The sequence below is a fragment of the Apteryx rowi genome, unplaced genomic scaffold, assembly GCF_003343035.1.
Source record: "Apteryx rowi isolate R43461 unplaced genomic scaffold, aptRow1 scaffold_5, whole genome shotgun sequence".
In the NCBI taxonomy this organism is placed as follows: Eukaryota; Metazoa; Chordata; class Aves; order Apterygiformes; family Apterygidae; genus Apteryx; species Apteryx rowi.
The window spans coordinates 9,380,267-9,408,170 of NW_020450760.1; the positions used below are offsets into that span (position 1 = coordinate 9,380,267).

The window sequence follows — 27,904 nt, forward strand, 5'->3', positions numbered from 1 at the left end:
TCATTTAAATAGTGATTCAGCTTAGAAATACTTATTATTTTTAAGGCACTTCAGCCACATTTGATTAAGGTTTATTGTTCACTTGCAAATGAATAAAATTAACCTGCCAAAGACTGGTGGTGTCTGTGGAAAAGACAGAAACTCTGGTGCATATTTCATTATTTGAATGCTTAACAGCTCTGTGTTTTGGAGAAGCAGACTGTTTAGATTTAGAAAAAATATACACATTTATATGTAGTTTTCCCATGCTTCCATTACTCTTTTGGTCAGGTTGTTTCTGATTTTTGTATATTCTCTTTTTCTTTTGCTCCATACTAGAGTTCCAGTGGATGCCCCTTCTACTTCTGTCTTGGTGGAAAACTTGCTGGTCTTTAATGGATACTGCTGCTGCTGGTTGATCTTTGGAGACTCTCCAGCTCCTTACTTTTTGAGAGGAGGCAGCTACCTCCTCATCCCCCCAGGGGTGGTACCTTTTTATCACTAACCATCTCCGTGGAAAAAGAAGATGCCTCTACCTTTTGGGTTAAAACTGAAACGAACTCGACGTTATACGGTATCCAGCAAGAGCTGCCTGGTGGCTCGTATCCAGCTGCTCAACAATGAATTTGTGGAGTTCACTCTATCCGTGGAAAGCACGGGCCAGGAAAGCCTGGAAGCCGTGGCTCAGAGGCTTGAACTGCGGGAGGTAAGCAAACTGTCAAATGAAGCATGGCCTTGTCGCTGGTACTACGTTACGCATCTGCTGAATCCTTACCATTTGGGGCAATCAGTTTATTTGCTGGAACAGCTACCCAGTGTTTCTCTTGTGTCTTCATGTTCTGGTTGTGAGGGGCGCTCGGATTCCAAAACAGTCACAAAACTTATGTTACAGAGTTAGTGAATACCAAAGGGAATGACATGTGAGAAGTGGCAGCGAAAAGAAGCTTAGTATGACAACCAAAGCAACATTTGCGGTTGTTTTTAAACATGACAATGCTGTAAATGCTTTAATGTACTTAAAAAAAAAAAAAAAAAAAAGATTTCTGACTCAAGCAACACAGGTTAAGAATTACTGAGAGATTTGATGTAACTTTTAACTTACGGTATATTCATTTTTCCTTCAAAAGGCTATTCTCCATTAAGAAAGTATTATTTGTGTATATGTATTTTTGATAGATTAATGCTGAGAAAAGAACCTAAAGCACAAAATGTGGTACATGTACCAGTTACCAACTATTTGCATTACTTGTTCAAATACCACAAATTTGCAGACAGTACCTTTGAGCAAGCACTTAGTCATGGATGGCCTCTTGGAGACGCATGGTTTGTACTAGCTGCGTCTGTATAACTTTTTTTTTTCCCCAAAATTTCTTAATGGATGTTTTGAAGGATTCTTTTGCAACTGAAATTTCCTCTTCTCTCACACATTTGGCATTTATTCATACAGTCTCCTCTATTGAATGAATTAGTTCTGAAATGTTGAACTGTGAAATGTTAATTATAGAAATCTACACAGATTACCAAAATATGAGCAAACATCATTCTTTTACAATTTTGTTGAATTTTTTGAATTTGGTTACGGTGGTTGAATGCTCTTGATCCTGTGTAAACTGTCATTTCCTACTAGAGTTTCAAACAGTTTAATTCACTGTGTAGTCATTCAACTGTTTGTGACAGCATTTACAGGTTTTGGGGGGCAGCTGAGAGAGGAAACTGGTAATAAAAGAATAGGTTGGCTAATATCATAGTTATGAAAAAGATACTTTTGCTCTATTATGTGGTGTACCACATAATGGTGTTTTGAATACAAGATTCAAATACAGGATGAAAACCCATGTATTAAGTAACCAAAACAGAAGAGGAATCGTAGGAAAATAATCTTTAGTTAATAACTTTGATTTTTGCAACTGTTATATCCTCATTGTCAAGCACTGGCAACTGCTTACAGCTTTGCTCAAATTTGAGCAAACAAATTTATGGCCCAGTCCTGCAACCATGTAGTACTGTACAAAGTGTCATTATTGTAAGATTTCTCAGTAGGAAATGATATATACCATCAGTTGTTTTCAGAAATATTTTTTTCTTTATGGATAGTAATAAATAAATGAAGGAGGTGTGAATCCATTCATCTGTAAGTGCTTATTTACTGTGTTTGCTTTTAACTTCACTGTGCTTTCTTGTAGATGGTCCAAATATTCTTTACCTGTACAGTTATTTTGGAAGAATGCAATTTTGTAGAGCCGGTATGACTGCATCCATTTTTGTTTGTTCTGGCAAAGCGAGTCTAAATATTCTCGTGTGTGTTAAGGCCACTTTATATCAACACACATCAGATATCTTGTAATTGTAATTCAACTATTGTTGTGTTCAAATGGAGTTTGTCAATTTAATCTACCCACTTTCAGATGTCAGTGCTAAGTCAACAGTAGGTAAAGAACTTAAATTTATTTGGTTTGCAGAAGTCAAAGGCTCTGTCTTCCTAAATGATGACCTCTAGCTTTTATCTAACTATTTGCAAAGTGTTGGAGATGCAGTTTTTTTCAGCTACTCTTCATTATCTCTTTCTTTGGAGCTGCTCCTAAAATCTTAAAAAAAAAAAAAAAAAAAAGGCAATTCCCTCAATTAGGAGTAATATATCAGACTGAGGGAGTTGACAGTATACTGTTGAACTTTGAGCAGATTCCTTCGGTCATGCATTCTTGCATGGATTATTTTGGCAGGAAAATGTGTTGTAATAAAAGGGAATGGAAAGTAGGGGTATAAATTACTTTCCAGAGCTTGCCTTCAGAAAAAGTTGTTTTGCCTTTAAATAGTAATTTTTGCCAAGCAGATACTGGATCATTCCGACTGCTTGCTGAGTACAAAGTTTTCAGGAAGAAAAATTTGCTCAGTATGTTGCTTAAATCTGCCAAAAGCAACATTAGTCCTTGATACTGTGAAATCCTAAGTACTTTCTGTAAGATGCTGCATATTGTTAATGCACTAAGAACCCTTAAACCACACGTGTGTGGATTGAAAGTGTTAAACGTTGTGGAAGTGTGGCTGTTTATTTGAGTGCTGAGATTTAACTCAGTTATGAAAACTGAAGCATCCATTTCAGATTGCTCTATATGGGATATGCAGTTATGATATTTAGTTCACATACAGCTTCAGGAAAGTTTATTGCAGGAGGTATAAACTGAATCTGTACCTTTGTACAATTTATAACATAGAATGGTAACATTTACAGATGTTTGTTTCCGTGGTGTAGGGTGTAATTTCTGAATTTGAACAGTGACGGAATGGCTTATTTTTAATGCTGTGCCATCTTTTAAGATATTTGTTGTAACAGATATTATGTTATTTAAAARAATAGTCTTAGAATTATGACCAAACAGTGGTTTTTAATTTGGTTTTCCAATTAAGACTTCTGAATTTCCAAATTGTATTGTATATTAGTATGGACATATAGTTAGGGTTCAGGAAGACTAAGTATGTTGGCAATTTAATTTTGTTACTAAATGKTAAACTTTACAAAAAAGTAAAATGAATACATTAAAATAAGAAGAAKATCTTCTGGTATTCCCAGAATGTGACTCATCAGCAATGGGTATGTAATCCATCTCTCTTAAACTGAGAAACTGGGGAAAGAAGCCAAGGGAGGGAGAGAACATAAGTTATTTACCCTTTGTAGCACAGCCTGTCTTTTATCCTGTGAGAGACGGATAACCAAACTTGATTTATGGGGAAAGCTGTATTTATTGCAGAAGTAGTGTGTTCTGGTATTGCAAGTTTTGAAAAAATGCTGAGAGCTGTGGTCATTAACTAGCTTGGAAAAAGTATGTGTTACACTGCACCTCTTGCATCTAGGGCATGAGTATACAAATCAGATATTTGAAAATACAAAAATGTTTAAATGTTACCATGGCTGGATATACGTAGGATGTTTGGCAGGAAATGCTAAGACCGGTTTGCCCCTCTTCTTGGATCTTCTTTTATTTCTGTTTTCTTACAATACTTCTTTACCAGAGTGAAGGGGCAAATTTTGCTACTTCTCCGTACAAGCAGAGTCTGACTTCCGTTCAGGTGCATGGTAGAGAGCTGACCCCAGCTGTGACAATTAATGGTATCAAAAAGGAGTGGGAACTGTGAAGAGGATCAGCGTGGTGCATACGGGGATTCATGGGTTTGTTTTGGACATGAACACAAAAGAAAGGATCAAGGTTATCCAGGAGCTGTGCATCAGAAATACTTGAACTGTTCTGTAAAATTTTCCTCTGAAATCTAAAGTTACAGCTCTTCCTTGGAGGAAATGCATTAAAATTCAGTGTGGTGGCTTATTAAATGTGTGTTTACATAGGTAAAGAGTGTTTTAAAATAAGAAAAAAATCATGATGTTACTGAATTGCAACCATCAGTACTCTTAAAAAAATTTGATCTATATTGGTAAACACATTGACTGGCAAATAAAAGCTGGGCCAAGCCATGTCAGAGGGGTCACTAACATAATATGTCTATGCCTTATAGCAAAGTCTGACAAAGACTTGGCTAATGCTTAGAGAAATAACAGAAGAAGTAGTGCTGATAATTGAACTGTTATGGCTGCTTCTCTGAACCTAATTTTGCTTAAAATTAGGAGATGAGAAGTTTATCGGGAGAAATGTATATAAAAACACAAACCTTCAATGTATTTAATCTCATTAATTTAAAAGATACTACTTTCCTGAAAAACAAATTTGATACTATCTAAAATGTATATTAATTTCAAGTTTGTTGTAATAGTAATTTAGGAGCCAGAATAAATTGAACAGAGCAAGCAGTCAGAAAGCTAAAAATCAGTAGTTGCCTTAAATGCAATTACTATGGTTCTTCCTTTTCCTGAAGGAAAAAAATAAATGTATTCAGGTACAAGATTTGTGCTCAGCTGCTTGTTTATTACACTGAGCAGCACAAAATGGATTAAGATTTTTCTGTGAAAGCATTAGTGGCAATTAGGAAGCCTTGCCTTTGAGTTCTTTAGTTTTTTATAAAGTTAGGTCAGATTCTGAAAATACCATTTAGCTGTATTTTTTCACTGTCACAATGTCTATGTATTGCTGTATAGTTTTATACTGATGTTAATAAAAAATGTTTTCCTTACTTTTGAAGCAAGTACATTAGTTTATTGTTGAGTATATTTATACTACTTTGAATATTTTTGCTTTTTCCAGTTACAAAGCAGTCAGAGAATTTCAAAATCTGGCGAATTGGAATGTGACACTTTCTTCAATGTCATTTCTGTGTAAGATGAGAGTCAAAGGGAGATACATGAGTCCATCCTTCTTGCAGCTTTGGACAGTGGTGGGAAAAAGTAACACAGTTTAGAAAAAAAAATTATATTTTTTGGACGTGCTGATTGATAGCTGACCTGTTTTTGCAAGAGATCAAAATGTGGGATATAATGTTTTGATGAGCTATATGCAGTGTATGCACTATGAAGGTATTGATCTTTAGCTTGTGGTTTGTCTCCTTACTTTTGTCTAACATACTGACGAGTAACTCCAAATCAGCCTTGCCTGTCAGAGGAAAAAGATTTAGTCAAGACATTTGAAGAGGAGAAAAACAGAGTATATTGCAATTCATGCARTGCTTTAATTTTAATAAATTAGAATAAATCAGATTTCCTTGCAAAGTATTGATTTTTTTTTATTATTATTATTATTTCTTTGTCCTGCAGTTTCGCTTTAAACTATAATTAGTAACTGCTTTGTTAAAATAATGTTTGTGAAAATCTTGTTGGAATATTTAGGAAAAAGTCACTTGGGAGTTGGAAAAAAGGTTTACATTATAAAAGGATTGAGACTTGAGATTGACTTCTCCCTCTAATCATTTAGTTACTTTGCTAAATCTTTTCTACAGACTGCTAGAGTTGACAGTCTTGTCACTACTAAAACAACAACAAAAATGAGTCAGCTTAGTATAAGTAAAAGTGCTCTAAAGTGAGRGGATTTTACTGAGGTTAGTTAACTGTCCTCCTTTTTTTGCAGGAAGAGTTGGTGATGGTATTGTGTAGAGGGATGTAGCTTTCTCCTCAGTGGCTGGTACGCTGCAAGACTTGCAGGTTCCTCCCTCCCCRGATTTTGAAAAGTCCTGGCCAGTCATTCTGACCAGGTTGTCTGCCGTGGTAAGAGTGGAGTTTCTGGAGATTTTTCTGAGCCCTTCCTTTGTCTCCTTCCTTAGTTCTTACCATTGGATATACGATAAAGCTTTCACATAGTATCTGGTGGTGTACATAGCATGAGACTGACCCAGTTCTCTTGAGTGTTTTTTTTTCATTGTAATAGTCACCCCTTACCTAACTGAGGTCTTTAAGTCCAATTGCAGTACTTATGTTCAATACTGAGAAAGTGTTTTCAGCGCTCAGGAAAGTCTTATGGCTTGGTTTGTTTTTAAGTACCTGTGAAAAAGAAGAAAAAATTGAAAAAATATTCTGATTGCATTCCTGTGTAARCTGGTTATTTTATTTTATTTTTTTTAATTCCTCATCTCACCCCCTAGAATCATGATTCCTCAGTTCCTGTACCCTTGAGGCATATAGCAGATTACATTACTCAAAAAGCACCGAATTAACAGTTGGAAAACAACTTTCTTTTCCAGTCTATTTGTAACCTATTAGGCATTCCGTATGATTTATAATATAGGATATGGAAATTAGCTGGGAAATAGATAAGTATGTATATAATTCATTAACTTTGAACACTGCTATGCCTCAGGGGAATGCATGATAAAGTCTATTTCTCCTCCCACCCCAAAAAGGTGTCTTTTTTTCTTAATCTGAGGATCTATAGAGATTGATTTTAAAAAAAGAAAATAGCAGTAGTAGGGTTTTCTCAATATCTAGGGAACAAAATTTTTCTTGATACACTATATTGTAGAAAAATAGAAGGCACAGTCAAGTTCAGGGATCATAACAGGTGCTGTTAAATTAATGTGTGAGAAGATTACACTTGATACCTGACATTTACATTTGTCATTCAAATTTCTTTTCTAGATAGCAAAAATTGTGTCTAGAATAGACCTTGAGATACTGTTTTAAAACATATTTTTATTGTGCTAATTAGAATGCTCGACCTCTCTAAATGGTGCTTAATTTAGAACCAAAGTGGAGTTACGCTAGGTCTGAGTCTGGTCCACTGTAAGGAAAATAAAATGAAAAGTAACAGCTAATTATAGCTAATTAATACAAGCAGGTTAGTACAGGGAAGAACAACTATGTTATTGATTTCCATTTCAAGTTATAAAACAAATGAAGAATAGCAGAGTATGATCCACGGATGTGGAAACTCATGAAAATTTTAAGATTTAAAGCTCTGTTTGTATGGGTTCTTAAGAGATAACACATAACTAGAAAAAAAGTGTTCTTTCACTTGCATCCAAGACATTTTCAGTAAGATGTTTCTCTTTGTCACCTCCCATTCTTTTATGACATAGAATCATATAATAACTTGGGTAGAACGGACCTCTGGGGGTCATCCGATCGCAGCCCGGAAGAGGCTCAGAGGAGGGCCACCTTGAATCAGGTGGCTCAGGGGTTGCCCAGTCGAGTTCCGAGTATCTCCAGGGATGGAGATTGTACAGCTTCTTTGGGCTACCTGCTCCATTGTCAGGCTAGCCTCATTGGGAATTGTTTTGCCTGACCTAATTGGAATTTCCCATGCTGCAAGCTGTGCCCGCTGCTTCTCATCCTTTCAGTGTGCACTTCCAGACTCTTCTTGGGTAGAGACTTCTCTATACCCTGCCTTTACGGCATTGAAGACCACAATAAGATTTCACCTTAGTCTCTTCTTCTTGAGACTGAGGATTTCTTAAGACTGAACAACAACCGTTTTCTGACTCTCACTGTACGTCATTCAAAAATATACAATAAATAGTTTCCTGCACTAAGGTAGTTTTGCGGTGCTCATGCTGAACTGCTCTGTTTAGCTTATGAAGTCTGATTGACCTAATAGATGAGAGTGGTGGATAACATCTCTCCCCTCCCACAACCCGTGGGTCTTGTGAGCTGTAATACTGTGTTGGACTTTTGTTATTTTTGCATTCTTGACAGTTCTTGAAGTCTTATACAAAATCCTTATTATTTCTTTCTGTAATGGCAGAGAGAAGCTAGACAGAAAGTAATTGTGCTGAAATTATAAGTTCCTTTTATTTATACTTGAATTTCTTCAAAGGGGTTAGGTGATGAATAAGTTGCTAAAATAAACTTCAAAATAGTGTTAATCTTAACAGCTTAACATATTTTAAGAGTTTTGTCATGACATTTTTTTTAGAATTGGGTGGAGTCCTGTACTGCTAATAATAAAATGTTTTAGCAATGAATAAAAATGGATTCTATTTTAATCAGTGCGACTATTCCAGGGTGCATAAGCTCCTCTAAAACTCACAGGATCAAATTCTGCCCTTGAAGTCAAGGGAAAGGTTTGCATACAAGTCAGAAGACAGGCTTCGGTCCATACTATTTTGTTTGGCTTTTATTTTATTTATTTTTGATAATTCAAATTGGAAGAATTTGTAAGGGAAAATACCAAGTCAGAAGAATCTTGTTTAAAGGTGTTCTGGATTACAGATAATATTTAAAAATGTGGAAATATTTTTATTAATCTTTGGTGCCAGTAACAACTCAGTTCTGTGCTTAGATAAGAAAAAGTGATCTGTGTTTTAACAAAGCTGACGAGCGTGTGTGATCATTGTCTCTTAAAACCAGGTTACATGTTCAGTTTAGACTTAAGGGTATAGAGTCAGGGGTATCTTGATTCAGAGTTTGCAACGCTGGTGGTTTAGTCTATATTCCTTCTCTCTTTTCTTTTATGTTACAAATCTCTGGGGTTTTGAGGCTTAAGTAGATTTCCCTGAACTTGCAGATGAAAGTTATTCGAATGGTTCCTTGGAGATTTTCCCATCCATGTGTAGCTGGTTTCCAAAAGTATTTGCATGAGATCTTCATAGCAGTCTTTCAGTTTCGATAGCACGCTTGTATGGTTCTGTAGCTGTTCCCATCAGCCTTCAAGGGCCCACCTTGGTCTCTGTTGCAGGGCATTCATACAGCCTGGGGCGGGTGCAGTTGGCCTGCTGGGCAGGTGGGCTGGCCAAGCACAGTAGGCTTTCTGTTTCTGAGTTCTTCATAGCAAGTGGGATCAAGCAGCTTATGGCACGTAGTTCAGCTTTAACTGAGCATTATTGTTATTTGCTGGTTTACTTACCCTCTTGCATTATGTATAAATTACATTTTCAAAAAAGCAAACCTGACAGCAGAACACATGAATGTGCAATCTTAGCACACAGAAGTTACTAAAATGTCAGAATTACAGTCTTATTTTGGCTCCTGTGAATGTATGCATTGTGGTTAATACAGTCTTGTAACGGAAGATAAACATACCTTTTCTGCATGCATTCCTTTCCTCATTTAGTGTGAAGGATGGATTGTGATGGGTAATTGTTTGATATGTTTTACCTTTTTGCAGTGTATGATGTTGCAGTGAATGTGATATTTAATTCTTAATGGAATTTCTGCTGTACTAATGTTGTAATCCTTAACATCTTAAGGAATCTTAAGATACTGTCTTCTCAATATCTTTGGGGGTGATGGAGGATACTGCATTCTATATGTAATGGTTGGGGATTGAAGTGCAGAAATAAAAGCCCACATTACTAAGGTATCAGCCAGTCTTATGTGCTTGAAACAAGAAATTTAGCACCCATTTTTCAGAAAACAGCATTTTTATAGTATTTGTGTTCATATTCTTTTTGACCTCTTGTAGCTGGAAGTATTTATCACTTCTTAAACCTGACTCTTCATTTTCAGGACTCAAAAATGAAGAACACAGTGTCCACTTGTGGAAACTTTGATTTGTAGGATTTGCTTTACAAGAGAACTGTTTCTGACATTGGGATAGAATTTGTCCCTCTGTGGTGATTTTTAAACTCTTCTAACCATGAGACTATTTCTCATATAGCATCATTTTGCCTTGCGCTGCAGACATCTTTCACTATACTGAAAAACTGCTTTTTTTCTATACTCGGTTCTAATTTAATTTTTGGGTTGCAGCTCATCTTTGTACCAAATATGACCAGTGTTGTCTTAGAGTTTGCAGAAGGGATCTCAATTAAGGTTGTATGGGCAGCCTTCATTCTAACATTTTTTATTTTCTGCATATTGATTTGCACTTGGACTGTAAATAAATTTTTTTTAAGAATCTTTTTAAGCATTGGGAAAACAAAAATAATTTAAAACTGTATTGATGCTTAACTAGAGAAGGACAAAGAAGTATATTTTGCTAGTAGATTTCAGAAGTATTTGCTAAATGTCAAAGGAATATTGAGCCTTCGAATTGGCTCTAATTTCCCAGTTTCTGCTGGAGAAGATGCATTTATGGAATAGGTACTATTCTGAATTAAATGCTACACCTTGGCTTTTGTGTCCCAAATTGTGTCCCTGCTGGTACAGAGAATTGACTTCACTGTTGCCCTTGAAGTCTGGGATGCAACATACTTCCGTGCTGTGGTTGTGGTACATGCGTAGTCTACTCAGCCTGTCCCAGCTATAAGGGGATGGAGTGAATCACCTGAGGATGGACTCTTCAGCACATTTAGACTATAAACTAAGAAGATAGATATATGTGAATTTTCAGACATCTGTAATAGGCTATTTTCCAGGATTAGAAAGTACTAAAATACCCTTTCCCTACCACCAGCACTTGCTCCCCAATGAATTTTAAGTCTGTGCTCCAAAGCCAGAGCTTCTGGGTATGACAATAGGAAATGTTTTATTTGTTAGACAGACAGTTTTTCCAAATCCAATTCACAGAAATTATTGAAGTAAAAAAATCATGATGAAGATTCCTTTGTTTTATAAACCTTCATCCTTAATATCTTTATTTTCTATGAATTAAAAATATCTGAAAATATAATTATATGAAGAAAAGTGTTGGACTAAAGGTGTTGGTATTTCTGCTACCTATAATAGCCCTGTGCATAGCAAGTGCTTAGACAATTTCCATATAAATGGCTGCACACATAGCAGCTTCATAGCATCCCCTTATCTCTCTCTCTCAATTTAAAATATTCTAATTATGGTTTCTCATTTCGCTGTAATAATGACATTAACATTTTCCAGTCCACCTCTGTTTGACAGACCAGAATTGAATGAAGTAAGTGCTGCAGGAGCCAACTTTAATCAGTTTAAACATAGTGGAGAAATTTAAAATTGAAGAGTGCTCTACAGTGTGATTTTAGAACCATATCATAGTCATAGAAAAAATTCTGGACTTCCAAAGTCGTCCAATCCAACCTCCTTCTTAAAGTGGGTTAAGTTGTCTAATCAAAGATTGTGTTGCTCAGGATATTGTCCAAGTCAAATTTTGAAAGTCTTCATGGATCCCTCAGCCTCTTGGGGCTTATCTGTGCTTAATGCTGTTATGATTTTTTTTTCCCCTTTCTATCTAGTCAGAGTATCTTGTCCTTTTGCTCAACACCTCTCCCAAGAGTCTGGCTCTGTCTTCTCTATAACCCCGTGTTAGGCAGTGAAAACTGCTATTAGACTCCCACCCTCAGTCGTTTTTCTTCAGGCCGAACAAACCTAGCAGCTTGATTTTTCTTTTGTCGCTGATGTACCCATAGAAGTCTTCTTGCTACCCTTCGCATCCCTTGCTAGGTTCAGCTCCAGCTGAAGTTTGGCCTGTATCTAGCCTCACATGCCTGGGCAATGCTTTGTCGCCTGTCCCTGTGTCCATCTCCTTTTTGTGTTTTTTGCTCATTCTAGACTTGCCTGTTCAGGCACGCTAGCTTGCTGCTGTGCCTGCTCGTTTTCTTGCTCAATGAAATGAACCGTTCTTGTGCTTTAATGAGTTTGTCATTGATTGACCAGCTCTCCCGCTTTCCTTTGTCCTTCAGCGTGAAGGACCATGAAATCCTGCCCACTGGTTCCTCAGCCAAGCCATAGTCCGCTCTCCTGCAATCCAGTGTCTTTATTCTATTTGCCTCCTCATTTCATGTTTTCCTGTCATGAAACATAAATGCTTACTGCTAATATCTGTGAGTTGTCCCATCAGGATCTGGGACTGTTTGCAAATAAACAGTAGATGTGCTAGTATTTTAGGGACAGGGCCTTACATGCATGGATTGCTTACCTGGAAGTAATATCTGGTTTTGTTACTAAATAAGATTTAATATTGGTTTCCAGTTCTCTGAGTTTTCAATCTAAAAACCTATTGCCTTAGACAGTGTTTTAAAGCTTTTATTTCTAGATAACAAGGCTTCTATACAATGTATTTTCTCTAATTTTGTAATATTTTTTTAATCATTGAAATGCCTCTTTCTTTTTCAGATTACATATTTCAGTCTGTGGTATTATAATAAGCAGAATCAGCGCAGATGGGTAGATTTGGACAAGCCTCTGAAAAAGCAGCTGGACAAATATGCCTTGGAGCCAACTGTGTATTTTGGGGTAGTGTTCTATGTGCCTACTGTTTCTCAGCTTCAGCAGGAGATTACCAGGTAAGCTTCATAGATGTACATATGATTTTGCTTTTGCCATTTTAAGATGTATAGTTTACTTCAAAATTGTCTGCTTCTCCTCCTCTACCTGTATAGAAATGGAAATTATTCCTTTAGGCAGGAATTATGTTCAAACTGTGTGTTTGTCTCCCTTTTGACTATTTAAAATACACAATAAACTAAGCAACGAATTAATTTTTTTGTCTTAGGAATCTATTCAAACCTGTTCTCAGTAATGTTTTAGACATACTCACATGATCGGACTTGTAATTGTTTTAGTCCCTTTGTGTCTTTTTTTTTTCCCCCTCAGAAGAGCCATAATTTGCTTTCTGCAAATCTGTCCATCTAGCACAGATCACTTGCAAATTTAATTGTAATATGCTTTCCTTTATTTTGTTTTCAGTACTTTCTGATACTTATTGAGCATTCAGGCAAACTACTGGCTAAGCCTCAGTTTGAGATTTTTTGTATTTCTCTGGATATTAAAGATGGGTGTTAGCTTTGATATCATTCATTCACTTTCACTGTTGCTTTGTGAATCTGGTGAACATCACACAAGTGATGTTAACTGTGGAGGAAAAGTTAAATTGAGCATGCATACCAGCTGGTTATTCTTATATAACTCTACATTGGCTTCTTCTAATGTCTTAACTTTTATAGTTGTATTGATTTCATTATTATTTTTAATAAGCAAGTACAGAAAATGTAATTAGATGTTGAATGTTTGCTGTTTCAGAAATATCTTCAGAAATATGTCTAATTGACCCATTTAAGCTGGTAACTTCTAATTGGCCTTGCTTTGAGAGGGGAGCTGGACCAGAGGGCTCCCCAGAGCTCTTTCCCTGCCTATATTATTCTGTGATTATGTGACGTTGTCTTTATATATTCCAGTGCTAAAATACCTTGAGAAAGACCATTCCCATTAACTGTGATATGAAAGATTTTGATGGAGATATGCCTCTTGGCAGACACTGGTGCTGTAATGTATTGCTCAATGCCTGGTGGCTTTAGTTTTTGTTTTGTGTGTAATTTTTGTAAGATCATTTTCTTTATGAAAACTCTAAAGTGTTGGACTTTCCTCTCAGCAATTTTACTGGCTCAAAAAGTCTTTCTAGTGATCTTTCTTGTTGTATTTTAATAAAGCTTTCATTCAGGTTCTCTTCTAGTTGGTGTACTAGGAAGCATTAGAGTAAGATACATGTCATGCTGCATTGAGGAATAGCTAAATCTATTGAAAAACCTTTAATGTTTGTTGCTGTCATTCATTAAAAGAATATGGTTTTATGCTGGAGCTTTAACAGCAATTTTGCAGTATACTGCCATGTAGAAAACAGGAATTTATGTGCCAGCCTTGCATTCAGGTCCTAGAGGATGGTACTTGCTTTGATTTACAATAGAGAGAGATAGATTAGTTTCAGAGAAATCTATGGTTTTTTTCATCCCTTTTCAATATAAATGAGATCAAGTATGTTTTAAACAAATGTTACATTTAATGTAAATCAGGAAATGTAAGAGTTGTAGGCAAAAGAGATGTTCTTCACATTATCATGAGGTAGTGCCATGATTCTTTGTCTGTTTGTCTACTTTTAATAGCTATTCTATGGAGTGGATTTAGAATCGACTGCTTGACTAGGAAAGTTTTTTTTTCTAGGGTATGCTGTGGCTTTTTTTCCTTTCCCTTTTTTTAAGGCCAAGGTCTAGTGCCAACTATGTTTGTGTATTTTGTATGAGGATGTTATCTGTTGCCATGTGACATACTGCTTTTTTGTAGTAGATCCAGGAAGATTCTAAACAGTACGTCTATAAGTCACTGTATTTAATACACTAGTGAAGGAAGAAAGCTGTCATTCAGCCTCCAACGATCAAAACTTGTGTGGAGTTTACTTAACTTTTCTAGCTACTGAAGTGAATTGAAGCACGTGCTTCAGTGTTTTCAATATTGAAACCTTCCATCACAAGAATTAACCTACAGCATGAGGAAGTTAAAACCAAAAAAACAAAAGACAAAAAAAACACACACACACTTTTAAAACTGAATTTATACAAGAAAAGTGTCCTTGTTGGCAATATCTGTTTAGGTGTTATTACACTTGTGAGTCTTGGGGTGTTTTGGGATATGCTATATTGGCTGAGATAGGGTGTTCCATGGATGGCTGAAGGGACAGAAGAATTCAAGAAAATAGTGGTTGAGATTTTAGACAAATGGCACTTTTAGTAGTGCTTGCCATGTACAAAAGATGACCTAGGGTAAGGTCAGATGAAACAAGAAAAGAAATGTGATGCCTTGAAAGTAAGAACAGAATACTCAAAAGTTGTAATGTAGAAATGAAAGTCACTAGTGTGGGGTGTGCAATATTAGATTTATTGGAAGTAATGCTGCAATACAGCAGCAGCATACTGCTTTGTAAAGAAGAGATGATGAGGATATTAAGGAGAGGAGAGATGAAAATAAGGAATTGACGATAGATTTTATGTGTATATATATATATATATAGTATATTGAGTCAATAGAAATTGTGGAGATTCTTGTTTGAAGAGGTAGTAGGATTTGATTCTGTGATAGCTATGCATAAGGTAAGGGAAGAGTTAAGAAAGACAATGAAATCATGGTCCTGAATTATGAGGAAGAATACCTTCTGCCCAGAGCGAGGTAAGTTGAGAAGAATAGGACATGCAAGCATATTTTTCTGGCCTGTCTTGAAATTAAGATGCCAGCATTAGCTTTTTTTTTTTTTTTTCCCCTGTGTAGGTATCAGTATTATTTGCAATTAAAGAAAGATATCTTGGAGGGCAACGTTCCTTGCACACTGGAGCAAGCAATACATCTGGCTGGTTTAGCTGTTCAAGGTAAGTAAGGCAATTATGTCAAGTAGCTAATGTTGCATTTGGAAATTTGGTGATATATTTAGGTCCCTGTTTTCTGTTTGTTCTAAAATAAGCACCCCTGTCCTTGCTGTAATAAAAAAGGCAAGACATAGTTGCATTCAAGTATGCATTCTGTTTCTATAAAACACATTTTTGTTTTGAATTAATAGCCTTACAAATATAGTGACGTTACAGTGCTGAGAGTTCAGTATGTAATGGAAGGCTTGCTCCTTAGAACCACGTTGCCCAATGTATGGGCTTGGGGCGCAGTGGGATAAGTGGCCCAGAACTTGCTGGTACACAAGTGCAGTCCTTGGAGACATACCTGGCTACTGAATGCTGCTTTCCGGGAGTTGGGTTTGAATTAGCCATCTGAATTCCTTTGGAGATGAGGGGTTTAAGTCCTCTTCTTAGATCAGCAGACCTTTCATTTGTTGTCTCTGTTATTGAAGACTTCTGACACAGTAAGAAGAGAAGACGGCATATTTTAATAAATAAGCAAATGTGACTGTACAATAGTACTTGTATCTCCACTTTCTTTCCCAAATGCCCTGACAGCAAAGATAAGTTAGTTGACAGGGCTGTTAACAATTCCTGTGTTCAAATCCCTACTGAAGACGCACTTCTATAATTCCCATGAAAATAGCTGCTTTATTTTTCCCAATGAGGGTCAAATGGGGTGGGGTATATAGAGAATCACCAGTCCTCAGTCTGTGTGCTATGATCATGTCCAGTGCTTCCTGCTATTATGTTTGTTTGATCTTAAATCTCGCAAAATATTAGTTCTTAATGACAACAACTTTGTTTTGCGTGTCTGAATGGCAACAGCTTTGTTTTGTGTGTTTATATATTGCTTCGCTGTGGATGCCACTCCAATATAACTAACAGCAATTGTAAAGCTGCCAAAATCGAAAAGGACCTAAAATCATTTGCAGTCCATACAACTTAGCTTTTTTGCCTTTTTATTTTCAATTAAATATATGTATGCTGGTAGTATTGTGTTAAATATGATGATTATGTTTTTCTGAGAATATACCTACTAATGCAATAGGATGAATAATATTAGTCCATTGTTTATGTAACAGTATTTTTGTTTAATCCAAGCCAGGATTTAACAGTTTTCAAGTGACAAAGTCTTACTTCATTATTTTCCTACCTTTGGACAGTATAAATGTGTCTCTGCTCAGTGAGCTGTTTATAGGAATCTTTCAATATAATCCTCTTTCCAGATGGAAAATATTTATCCTTTAACTTTTGCATTCCTCTTTCAGTCTTGTATAAGAGAACAACTGTATGTGTTGGTAACACAGTGAAAAACTAATTCAGAAAAAGCACAGCTTTTAAATTAAAGCACTTTGATGGAAGTATCTTGTAACAGGTAGATTATTTAATTTTAACAAATGAACAAGCAGGGGCAGTTGTGTGCTCTTTTGAGTGAATTGATTACTTGTCTCTTCCCCATGAGACTGATTTGTACCTGAAGTTCTGAACTAATTCTGAACACTTTTATCTCAAGAGCTATGTTAGTCTAGCATGACACAAGTCCTCCCCTTTAATCATGTAATACTTGTTAATGCTTAATAAAATTTGGTTCCTAAATGTGTCTACTGTTACATTATTATAGGTTATCAGTGATAACATAAATAGTACCTATGTACTCAGGGATTATGTTTATATGTTTTGAAACAGCTATCCTGTAGGAACTGTAGTCCCTTAAGACAATTTGTCTTGTGAGACTGGTATATAATTTTTCTGATTTAGACTGTTTTATTTCTCCTCTTTGAAAATTTGGCTATTTTTTTCCTGGAAACAGACAAAGAGGCAAATTCTTTGGGATGCCTTTTGGCATGACAGAGAATCAAAACTTTTACTGAGTCCWTTCTGAGCATATCTCTGAGACTTCTAGTTTTGACTTTCATCATGTCTTGGTGCAGGGAGCCTTGGAAGGCTTTTGACGGGAAGTAGCCAGTGTCCAGGATGCTCCGGCTCTTCCTATCAAGTGTTTGAACCAAGCTGCAAGCTAGAGCAGTTCTTTACTGCAAATATGGTTGTATATAGTTAAATATTTGATGAGAGGGAGTAAGGAAGATGGAGCCAGACTCTTCTCAGTGGTGCTCAGGGACAGAATAAGAGGCAATGGGTGTAAACTGAAAAACAGGCAATTCCATCTAAACATAATACAGAAGTTTTTTACTGTGAGGTGGTCAGACAGTGGAACAGCTTGCCCAAATAAGTTGTAAAGTCTCTACCTTCTGTATTCAAAACCTGACTGGACACAGCCCACAGCAACCTGCTGTACTTGACCCAGCTTTGAGCAGGGGAGTTGGACTRCATGATCTCCAGAGGTCCCTTCCAACCTCAACCATTTTGTGATTCAGTGATTAAAAAAACAAGGAACTTGAAGCTGCACTTTGTTTTGTCATTTCTTCCCCTTTCATATCCACACGGAGCGTCACCATTTTTTCTGAACATGGTAAAATGGTAGGATGTGCTTCTGCTCTTTCTCTTTGAAAACGTTACTGGTTGGTTTGTTCACTTGTTTTACTTTCAGATCATAGTTCCATAGGATGGAGATTTGCTACTCAGAGATCCTGCTGTTATTAATCAGGTATTGAATCATTTTGTTACAAATGTCTGAATTCAAGGCTTTTTTTTATTTTTTAGCTGATTTTGGAGACTATGATCAGTATGAATCTCAGGAGTTTCTACAAAGATTTGCCTTGTTTCCGGTGGTAAGTATTTTCTTCAACTTCTTTTTTGATACTATTGAACAAAAGTAAGTTGCGGTTTGAAGACCTCTTCCATGTCCTTAAGTCAAATACCAGACTGACAAATGCAAGTGATTATTAAAAACCCCATGGTCCATTCTAGCTTACTGCTCCCAAAATTATCAAATTTAACAAAGGTTTTCTCCAAGACTGGAGTGAGATATGATGTCTTATATTGTATAGAAGCAAAGATTTTGCAAGATTTTTGAATTTTCTTGTATATTATAAAGAAAAGAAGGTTGGGATGCAGATGGGATAGTGAGTAGAACCACTCCAAAGCAGTGGTGTTTGTGCTTTTTGCTTTTGTTTTTATGAAGATGGTAGATGCATTTTTTCTTTTCTTTTATAAATTTAGTATTACTCCATTTACAGCATCTGAGCTCCAAGCCTAGAGTGGAGGGCTGCTTCCTCTATGTAGAGATACTGTAACTGTATTATTTTGTAGAATTTTTTTGTAATTCATTCTATAAATGCTATCTTACCTTAAGGGCTGGCTACAAGAAGAAAAGATACTGGAAGAAGCAACACAGAAAGTCGCCTTGCTACATCAAAAGTACAGGTACATTTCTAAAATGCTTTATTGCTTATTGCTTTATTGCTTATTTCTGACATGGTTGCTTCAATAGCTCAGCAAGTCAGGAATCTCAGAAGGCAGTTGGACTAATCTTGGCTGCTATTTAAATGAGTTTTGCACTGATACAGCTTCATTAAAATGAAGTAGTGTTTTTGCTGAATGAAAGTGAAGGGAGAACCAGAACTAATGACCTTATAGAATAAAGAAAGGAGTCCTGCTTGAAAATTAGGAATATGGGACACAAGTAGATATTGCAACTTCACCTGTATAATGTTTCTAAAACTTGTTTACAGCTTGAAGTTGTGACCCCAGTAAGGGGGTCGATGTTTCTTGTAAAACAACATTGGCAGGTGCTGTGCTCTCTAGACAGTCACCATTCCAGGATGCTTATGATCTAGGTAAAAGGCAGCTAAAATACAGTAGTCCAAGACAGAACGTTAGAGGAAAGTTAAAGTTAAGTTTTCTGTTGTCAGTTCATCAGTGAAAAATGTTTGTGACTGTTTGTAATGTTGATGTCTTTCTGCACTGTTTTAAAACAAAGCTTAAAAAAATTMAAGCCCATTTGTCTTTGAAATGCTGGCATAGCATGATTGCATGCTTAAGTTTCAGCAAAAAAGAACTAATCTGGATAGGATTAGGAAAAAGTGAAGAAACAGATTAATGTGATTCATGAATATTCTTAGATTTAGGAATGAGCAAGACAGGATTTTGCAGATAGACGTATCTTTTGAGATCAGCTGAGGTAGTCAGGGAAACACAAGCTTTTAGGTTCTCTGACACTACTGCAGCTCTCTGAGAAAAAGGACTTTACCAGTTGGTCTAAAAAAAATATTATCTTTCGGTACAGACCTTGTCCTGCTGAAACCATTACAGTTACAAGTGTGCTAGTGTTTTGGAAATGAGACTTTTTTTCCTGAAATGTACAGTGTCAAACTTGGTATAGGTCCTAAACATGCATACTGGAGCAGGATAAATTTAGGTCTTGAACATGTGTGCCAGAATACTCATTTTGAAAGCGAGAAAATTGGGTGACAGTGATGGATTTGAAGAAGGATGTCACAATTGTCTGCCATTAGCAGAGAAGATAATTTTTACTRCCCTGTGTTGCTCTCTGTTTATAGAGGTGTATGAGAGAGAGAAATTATTAGATCAAAGTGTGAAGACCAAGAGAAGTATATTAGCCATTGGTACGATGGAAATCAGTAGGATTTAATGGTTGCCTGGATGTTTTGAGGATGTTTGTCAAGCTTTGACAGTGTCATTCAGAGTAAAACAAAGAGGGATTTTTCTTATTGACAGTGTTTTATTAGCTGATTGTTGTTTTCATTTGCAGAGGCCTTACTCCTCCTGATGCAGAAATGTTATATATGCAAGAAGTAGAGAGAATGGAGGGCTATGGTGAAGAGAGCTATCCTGCAAAGGTAAACATAGCTTTGAGCTTTGTCTTTGTTTGTTGTTTTTTCCCTATTTAAAAGGAGTTGCTGCCTGTCTTCTTTAAAAAAAAAAAAAAAAAGTCACCTTCTTACCTCCCCCAAAATTGAAAATCAAATATGTGGACCTGATAGAGAGTTCCATCTCTACTGTAACTATTCCACTTTACTGGGATTTTTCAATATAAAGGTTGCTATGTTGAGTTGGATGTATGTGCATTAGCAATAAGGAGCAAGCATTATATGTTTAGCTGGATTACAACTTTAGTATTACCTTTGAATTGCCACTGTTATTTTGTTTCCCAGAACTTTTTTTTTAATGTAAGTAGTTGCTTCTAATGCAACTTTCCTCTCAAAGAAATTTTCTTTTATTTGCTAATTTCTTACAACTCCTTGCAGGACAGCCAAGGAAGTGATATATTCATTGGAGCGTGTCTTGATGGTATCTTTGTGAAACACAAAAATGGTCGGCCTCCTGTTGTATTTAGGTGAGTATTATTCTTTATTAAAATATCTTTGTGTATTTTACTTAATGTTTTATGTACATTCCTCACTAGCATGGATTGCTCTATGATGTATGTTTATTCATTTGATAATGACATAGTCTTGTAGGCCTTGTGTGTGAACACTGAACTTGGTGGGAAATTATCAAAGTATTGGCTGCAGGATGGATCCCTGTAAACCAAAATAATTCTAAATGATGAGCATGTAATATATATGTCATTGCAAAACATTTATTAAATCAAAAAGAAGCACATCTTTGCATATAGAGCGTGTTAAGTCCTGAAATGTGCACGCCAGTACCTAGAAAAATTCACCTGTGAAAGTACCCAAGAATTACTTTCACATGTTATGTATAAATGAGATGGAGGAGAGCAATATGATGAATTGTGTTGTTATTTTAAATTCATACGTTGTTTTAGTTAGTCTGTCACTTGATGTTCTGCTAGTTAAATTGTAAACATAAGTGTATCTAGAACTTAACTAACAGATAAAATTCAGCCCTCACATGCAATGGTCTGGTTCCAGCTGACTTCAAGAAGGACTGCGTAGGCATCCATGGACAGAATTTGGAATAAATTTCAAAAAATATGTATGGAAACATTTTTAATGGCTCTTAGTAGACTGTAGTTATCACTATAGCTAGAAAGGCTTTGCTTTCAGTGAATTTTAATCTCATAGAATTGAATTTTTGGCTGATTATGAACAGAATCGTGGAAACCTATAGTCCAGCAGTTAGTGGAACATGTGAATTTCTGTAGAGTAGAGCCAGAGGTAACTGTGCTTGTCTCTTAGTGGCTTTGATTAATAGAAATTACAAATTCATGAGCTTTTCACTGTCCGTCACAAATACGGTCTCTCTCCTGCTGGCAGGAGAGCCATTGCCAAGTTGTTTTGCACTGGGAGGAGTGGCAGAGGTGCCCTACCCTGCCTTCTTGCAGAATGAAACAGAGGCAGGGCTGCTGTCTGGCTTTCCCAGCGCGTGGGGAAGATGAACGAAGCTTTGTAAATTTCACACAAGTCAAAGCGCCAGGACAACTCATGTGCGTGTCTGTTTATCCGCTAGAGAGAAACACACTCCTACAATTTTGCAGTGTGAGTGGCTTTCTTGTGTACCTCATTATAAGCCGTTATCATGCTTCTAGGTGTTTAAAAACCAAAATTCATTTTTAAAATTGGAAGCGTTTGGAAATATTTAGTATTGAGGCCCAACAGAAAATGTGGATGATGTCTGTTTCAAATGCAAGAAGAAAGTTGCACATTGTTGGAGAGCATCGGAAAGCATTCATGTTCCAATTCTCTTCTGTACAGCTGATTTGCTGTATCGCTGTGGGCAGTTCCAGCTCTATCATAGTATTTGAGAACCAGAAAAAGCATAGGTAGATGACCCACTGGTGCAATTTACAATGGCTGGATTAGGCTTCAGATTGGTTCCAATAGATTCATAATTGTATCCATAATTGCCTATGAACCTTAATTTGTTTTTGTCTCTGTTCTTCATCAAAATGGGGACATTAATGATTCCCTGTCTCACAGTTATGATGGTGAATAGCTACAGAAAATACTGTGAGCCACACCTATATAATGGGAATAGAAACCATATAAATACCTTTAGAAGGAGTCCTGTATGTAGACCATGCTTTTTCCTCTGTGTTTGTGCACTGCAGAACATTCAGTTAATAAATCAGTAATACAGACTTTGTTTATATTAATGTATTATTAGTAGATTAAATTAAATTTAAATTTAACAGGAAGTTGAATAAATATGTGGCATTATATTTCTTAAATCTAACTTTTTGTCATCTGTCAGCCTGCAAGAGTTCTAGAAAATATAGATAATAATGCCTTAATTACTTTGTTTTTAATGTAGACATTTTTTTCCTTTAGAATGCATTATTTCCTTTCAGGCAGTTAGGACATTATCATTTACTGATAATTAAATTCACTTGAATTGACTAAAAAAAAAAATCTGTGAAGAGAATTAAAAGAATTTGAGGCGGAAGACACATTGTTATACATAGTGTCACTTGCATTTTGCATGTCTTCTAAAGAGTCACGTACTTATTTTCCTTTCAGCAGTCATTTAACAAATATGGAAGTGATGGTCTGCACTTGCAGTGTTTAACTTGTTCAGATAGACTGATTTTTTTTTTTTTTATCCTTAGTCACTATTCTTGGAGATGGGTCTGTTCTTCAATTGCATTTTCTATGGCTTGAAAATCCAGGACTTGCCAGTCACGTTCTCTCCCTTCTGTCTCTAGGTGGCATGATATTGCCAACATGTCCCACAACAAATCCTTTTTTGCACTAGAGCTGGCAAACAAAGAAGAGACAATCCAGTTCCAAACTGTGAGTGGGTGTTTATTTTTTTCACTAAAAGAATAAACAATTAAATTTCCTTTCTGTTATATTTCTTTATCCTGTCAGTTAAATTTCTTTCTATATGTATAGCAGCTTTGAACTGTACGAATGAGTCAAATATAGGAATACTGTCTTTGGCTAGCTTTCTAAGGGAAGGCACTTCGGAGGGGAAGGCATTAAAAATCTGACCTTTTGCAGTGAATACACTGGTGGTTTTGTTCAGGTGGTCATAAATACCCAGATCTGTTCCAGTGAAATTTCTTGCATGTGTATTTCTTAGCCTTTTAAATCAGTGGCATTTAAAGATAATGTTACAGCTTAGATCTTTGCTGGATGGGCCACTGTGGACTTYGGAAAATCATGTTCGTGTAGCATCTACTTGTTTCCTTTGTCAAGAAGTCAATTTTTGACAATCTTATGGCATTATATATATATATGTATACGCTGTAAAAGGTAGTAGTTTTATGCCTGATAAGAATGCCATCAACAAAAGGCTTCTGCTTTCAACTTTCATAAATCTAATAAAATCATTAGGCTAGAGTACCTGTTCAGGTCTGCAAAGAGAAGTTTTAAGGCAAATCTGATGACAATAATGTAATTATATTAAAAAAAATTGGTCAATGCCAATTTAATCTTAAAAATTTTGGTGGCTTCTGTGAGAGCAAGTGATAGGTGTGCATATTTTACCTAATAGCAATTTTTTTTTGTTTTTTGGCAGGAAGATATGGAAACAGCAAAATATGTGTGGAGGATGTGTGTGGCTAGACACAAATTTTACAGACTAAATAAATGCAGCCTGTAAGTAGGATACACTAGCAGAACTCTCGAAGCTTCCATTGGGAACCAAAATCTTTTATAACCTCTATAATATCTTTATTTTTCTTTTTAGTTTATACTAACTAATAACTTTGGTTTTTTTCCTATTTTTTGTGAGAAAGTATTTATCACCAATTACTAAAACTTATATTTAAAAATATATTTAAACCTTATATCAGAGAATGTTATTAAACTTAAGTCTTTACTAAGGTAATAGTGTTTGACCCCTGCTGCTGAATCTCAGTGCAGTAGTAGACTTCAGTTGCTTTGGGGGCCAGTAATGCTGGAATGTCTGTGAGATACTGAAATCACTGGGATTTTGGCCTGTGCTTGAGCGAACTGTTTAAAGATCACTCTGAAGGCTTTTAAAAGGGCGGGAAGGGTATGTGAAGCACTCTTGAAATGTGCTGGATTGACAGCTGAGAGGTATGTGGTCCTTTGGGTATCCATGGAATCTGTATAGCTCAAGTAGCACCAGTGGCAGTAGCAACGTAAATTTAATACAATTCATCAAATTAGATTTAAATGGGCTGGTCTCCAACTTGTAAATCAAGGGCTAGAATTTGAGCTACTCTTCTCCACTGRTACCAGCTTTCCTTTAGTTATGTTACTTCAGTCAAAGAACAGAGAAACCGACCCAGTGAATAGCCCATCATAAAAAAATGCGATTCCCAAATGTACCATTCCACTTCTCTGTATGTAGGTCTGCAACAAACTACCTATGGAGGGCTTGGTACAAAATTCCCCGAAGCCAATGAAAAGATAATGCAATGCTTTGTACCACAGAACCCACTAGTATGTGTATTGGGAGCTCAGCTTGGAAGAATAGGGTTCACTTGGAATAGCCCTCTTATCTTAAGCTTTGTTGCCTCTTGAGAGGGGTGAGAAATATTGGTAGTACTGGTGTATTTGTGGGACTCTTTCATTGCTCTCTGAATAATATCAGTTCTATAGCTATATATTGAATGCCAGTCTCCAGGATTACTTATTCTGACCCTTTTACTGCAGCACAGTTTTATTAATAGGAAAAGTCCTCAAAAAAACTTTTTTGATCTATCTCCACTGTAAGATTCTCTGTCATCTGGTCCTGCTGCTGAAAAATATCTTATGCATGCCTATATAAAGTTCATATTTTTTTCTCTGTTGGTAACTGGGACCTTTCTTAATTAGCTTTCTTTGTATATTAGCTGACTGTTTCAGTTTTGTGTGTACATCCTTGTCTTTAGTGACTCCCCGGACTCTCCAGCTCAGGAGGGCTCTCAGAAATCTTCCCTCGTTCTTTCCCTTCCACGCTTTCCAATTCTTTCTCGTCCTTCATTTCCCAAAGGGTGAGCTGGATAATCATCTTTCTTTCTGAAATCTGACAGTTCCTGTGTTTGTATTACTCTGCTGTCTTTTGACCACTCTCTTACTACAAGGTGCAGAGTGCAGTTGCAGTTTAGGGTGGGGTGGGGAAAAAGGAGCTTAAGGTTTCTGAACAGTCCATCTTGGAGGTAACCTAAAAAAAATCAAGTTATTACCAATAGCTAGAACATTAGAACATATAAATGCTTATGCAGCATAGTTATGCTTTGCTCTTTCTGTAATGTTGCAAATACGAAGGACCCTTTGTAAATGATTTTAAATGAGATCTTATAGAACGGGTGACTTACAGCATGGGATTTTGCATGGGGTTCATATTTGCAACTGGTTCCCAGCTTTTTCTGCCCTGCTACAAGAATAGCTTCAGGGCCATCTCCCTTTTGTGCTTCATAGAAAGGAGACAAAGAAATAGCTAAGGTATTTTCATCCTGTTTTTGTGTTTCTGCTCATACTAGCTGCAATAGTGGTTTACATACAGTGCTCTTTCCTTTTGAGACTCTTGGGAGGACTGTTTAACACAGAACCTGGCTCCAAGAAATGCAGAGTGTTTTTAACTGAAATTGTGAACAGTTTTCGTGATCTGAAGTAGGTCTTGGTGTAGTAAGAATTATTTCTCACCATATGATTTCTTTCGTAGACAAACCCAGCCCATTACAGTGAATCCTGTTAGAAGGCGGTCTTCTTCCAGGATGTCTTTGGTAAGGAGATCAAATAGTCTTATATTTGCATTTTTATTTATCTTAATTGACTTTGAATGAAACACTAGTTTCTTTCAGTGAAATAAAATGAGCAATGAAAAAGATGAGCCTAGTATGTGAGAAACTCTTCTTAACTTTTGGAAAAAGCTGTTATGGAATGTCTGAATAGTGGAATTAAAATAGTTACAATGCAAAATATTTTAAACACTTCTATTTTTAGTTTAAGATTGGTCTGTCTCTTACAGACTCTACTAGATGTCAGATGGGAAGGTACAGTCTTGGTTGTTTTTTATTCCTTTTATGACTTCATGGGAGAAACTTGCATTGCAGATTTAGAGAAATGGTTTAGGACTAAGTTTTCGTACAGCATTCTTCAAGACTTTTATTTTTAAAATAAATCATGATTTTTTTTAACTAATAATAAAATACTTTCTTTCTTAGCCCAAGCCTCAACCTTATATGATGCCTCCACCACCTCAGCTGCATTACAATGGTCATTATACTGAACCATATGCATCATCCCAAGGTAATTTTTAGCTGAGTTGGAAAGTTCTAAATCTTAAATAATTGTAAACATGGTTGTAAACAGCCAAACCTTTTGATTTTATTGTCATGAAAACTAAGACTACACTATACCACTTCAGAAGGTAAAAACTATAAATTGAATTTATTTGCCTTTACTTTTGCAAAAGTTGAATAAATTTATAGGCTAAACATGGGGCAGGTTTGCAGTGCCTCACTCTTGCAGTGCTTGCTTCTACTCTAGGAAAAGGCTGATGTTATATATCGGATAGGAGAAAAGTGATAGTTACTGATAGCATATACAGCAACTATAGATAGCGGTCCCTCTTGCATGCGTTTAAGCTGACTGGAGTTTTTTGTTTTTTTGTTTATGTACCAAACTGGTACTTTATAGCATTCTGAGATCCTTGTCAAGTATTGATCTTGACAGCTGCAAAGGACTATCTGAGCCCACAGACAGTTTGGAGAAAAATAAGAGTTTTTAAAACTAGAATGTAGGAAGAGAGGAGTTTGTCTCCAAGATTATTTGACAACAAGGTGGTGGGGAATCCAAAGGTTGAGGAGGTCCACAGGTTATGGAATTGTTAAATGTTTGTTTGAAAAAAGGAGGAAAAAAATAATTAGAATTCTCAAGGAATGTAATCTATGCAATTACAGAGTGGAGTCATGGCTGCTTTCTCTCTCTTATTGATTGTTACACATTGTGTCTTTAGTTAACAAAGTTGCTACCCTAAAGAGCTTAATCTAATCTCATGCAAAGTAGCCTCAGTTACTGGGGTACTAAGTAGCCCATGCAAAGTAGGATCAGTGACTATTGCACTTCCTACTGCAAAAATTCTACTTCTGAACAATCTTTTTCAAAAACAAAAATATCATTTATTATCAGCAGATTCATTAAAATAAATATAGTAATGATTTTGATGACTTTAAGTGCTACATAACTAAAGGAATCTAAAGCAGTGACTTATTTACTCTCTTATGCAGCTTGGCAGATTAACAATTACTTCACTGGCTGTACAAACTACTAAGTGTATGTTGGATGTATAAACTATGAGGTCATTTTCTTTATCCATCACGGTGGTTATATGTTAATGTGCAAAGAACATATGGTTGTTGTTTAAATTGTGTCCAAAGTTTCTGGAAAAAAGTTGTTTTGATTTTTTTTTTAAGGGTCTTATAATATTATATCCACTTATGACCTGAGTTTTGTTTTGTTTCTTACTTTTTAAACTGATTTTGTTAGATTAGTGCAAACTCTGGTGTGGATATTCTTTCTTTCAACTAAAGTGTTTTAAGATTAATTTGGATTTAGTTTAACTTAGGCTGAAACTTAGCAAATCTAAGCTGAACTGAAGAAAGCCATTCTTAAACTGAGGTAATGTTTCCCTCTAGGAGTTTGCATCATCTAAATGATCATTATAGGTTATTCTGGTATGCATACCTTAGGTATCAACAACAACAAAAAAGCTGTCATGTTTTTTTCTCTTCCCAGTTCAAGACATAGCTGCGAATAGCTGAGAT

At 36.1% G+C, this 27,904-nt stretch overlaps 1 protein-coding gene across 1 annotated transcript in view; it reads left to right on the forward strand.

The window, feature by feature from the left end:
* Positions 1 to 505: 505 nt before the first annotated feature.
* Positions 506 to 27,904, forward strand: part of PTPN21 (protein tyrosine phosphatase, non-receptor type 21) — a 36,060-nt gene continuing 8,661 nt past the window's right edge. The window contains exons 1-11 of the mRNA XM_026079583.1: positions 506 to 685; positions 12,317 to 12,486; positions 15,236 to 15,333; positions 18,016 to 18,083; positions 18,608 to 18,678; positions 20,027 to 20,114; positions 20,523 to 20,611; positions 22,886 to 22,973; positions 23,704 to 23,783; positions 25,801 to 25,861; positions 26,303 to 26,387. Coding sequence (XP_025935368.1) covers positions 506 to 685; positions 12,317 to 12,486; positions 15,236 to 15,333; positions 18,016 to 18,083; positions 18,608 to 18,678; positions 20,027 to 20,114; positions 20,523 to 20,611; positions 22,886 to 22,973; positions 23,704 to 23,783; positions 25,801 to 25,861; positions 26,303 to 26,387 — 1,078 coding nt within the window. The remainder of the gene's footprint in view (positions 686 to 12,316; positions 12,487 to 15,235; positions 15,334 to 18,015; positions 18,084 to 18,607; positions 18,679 to 20,026; positions 20,115 to 20,522; positions 20,612 to 22,885; positions 22,974 to 23,703; positions 23,784 to 25,800; positions 25,862 to 26,302; positions 26,388 to 27,904) is intronic.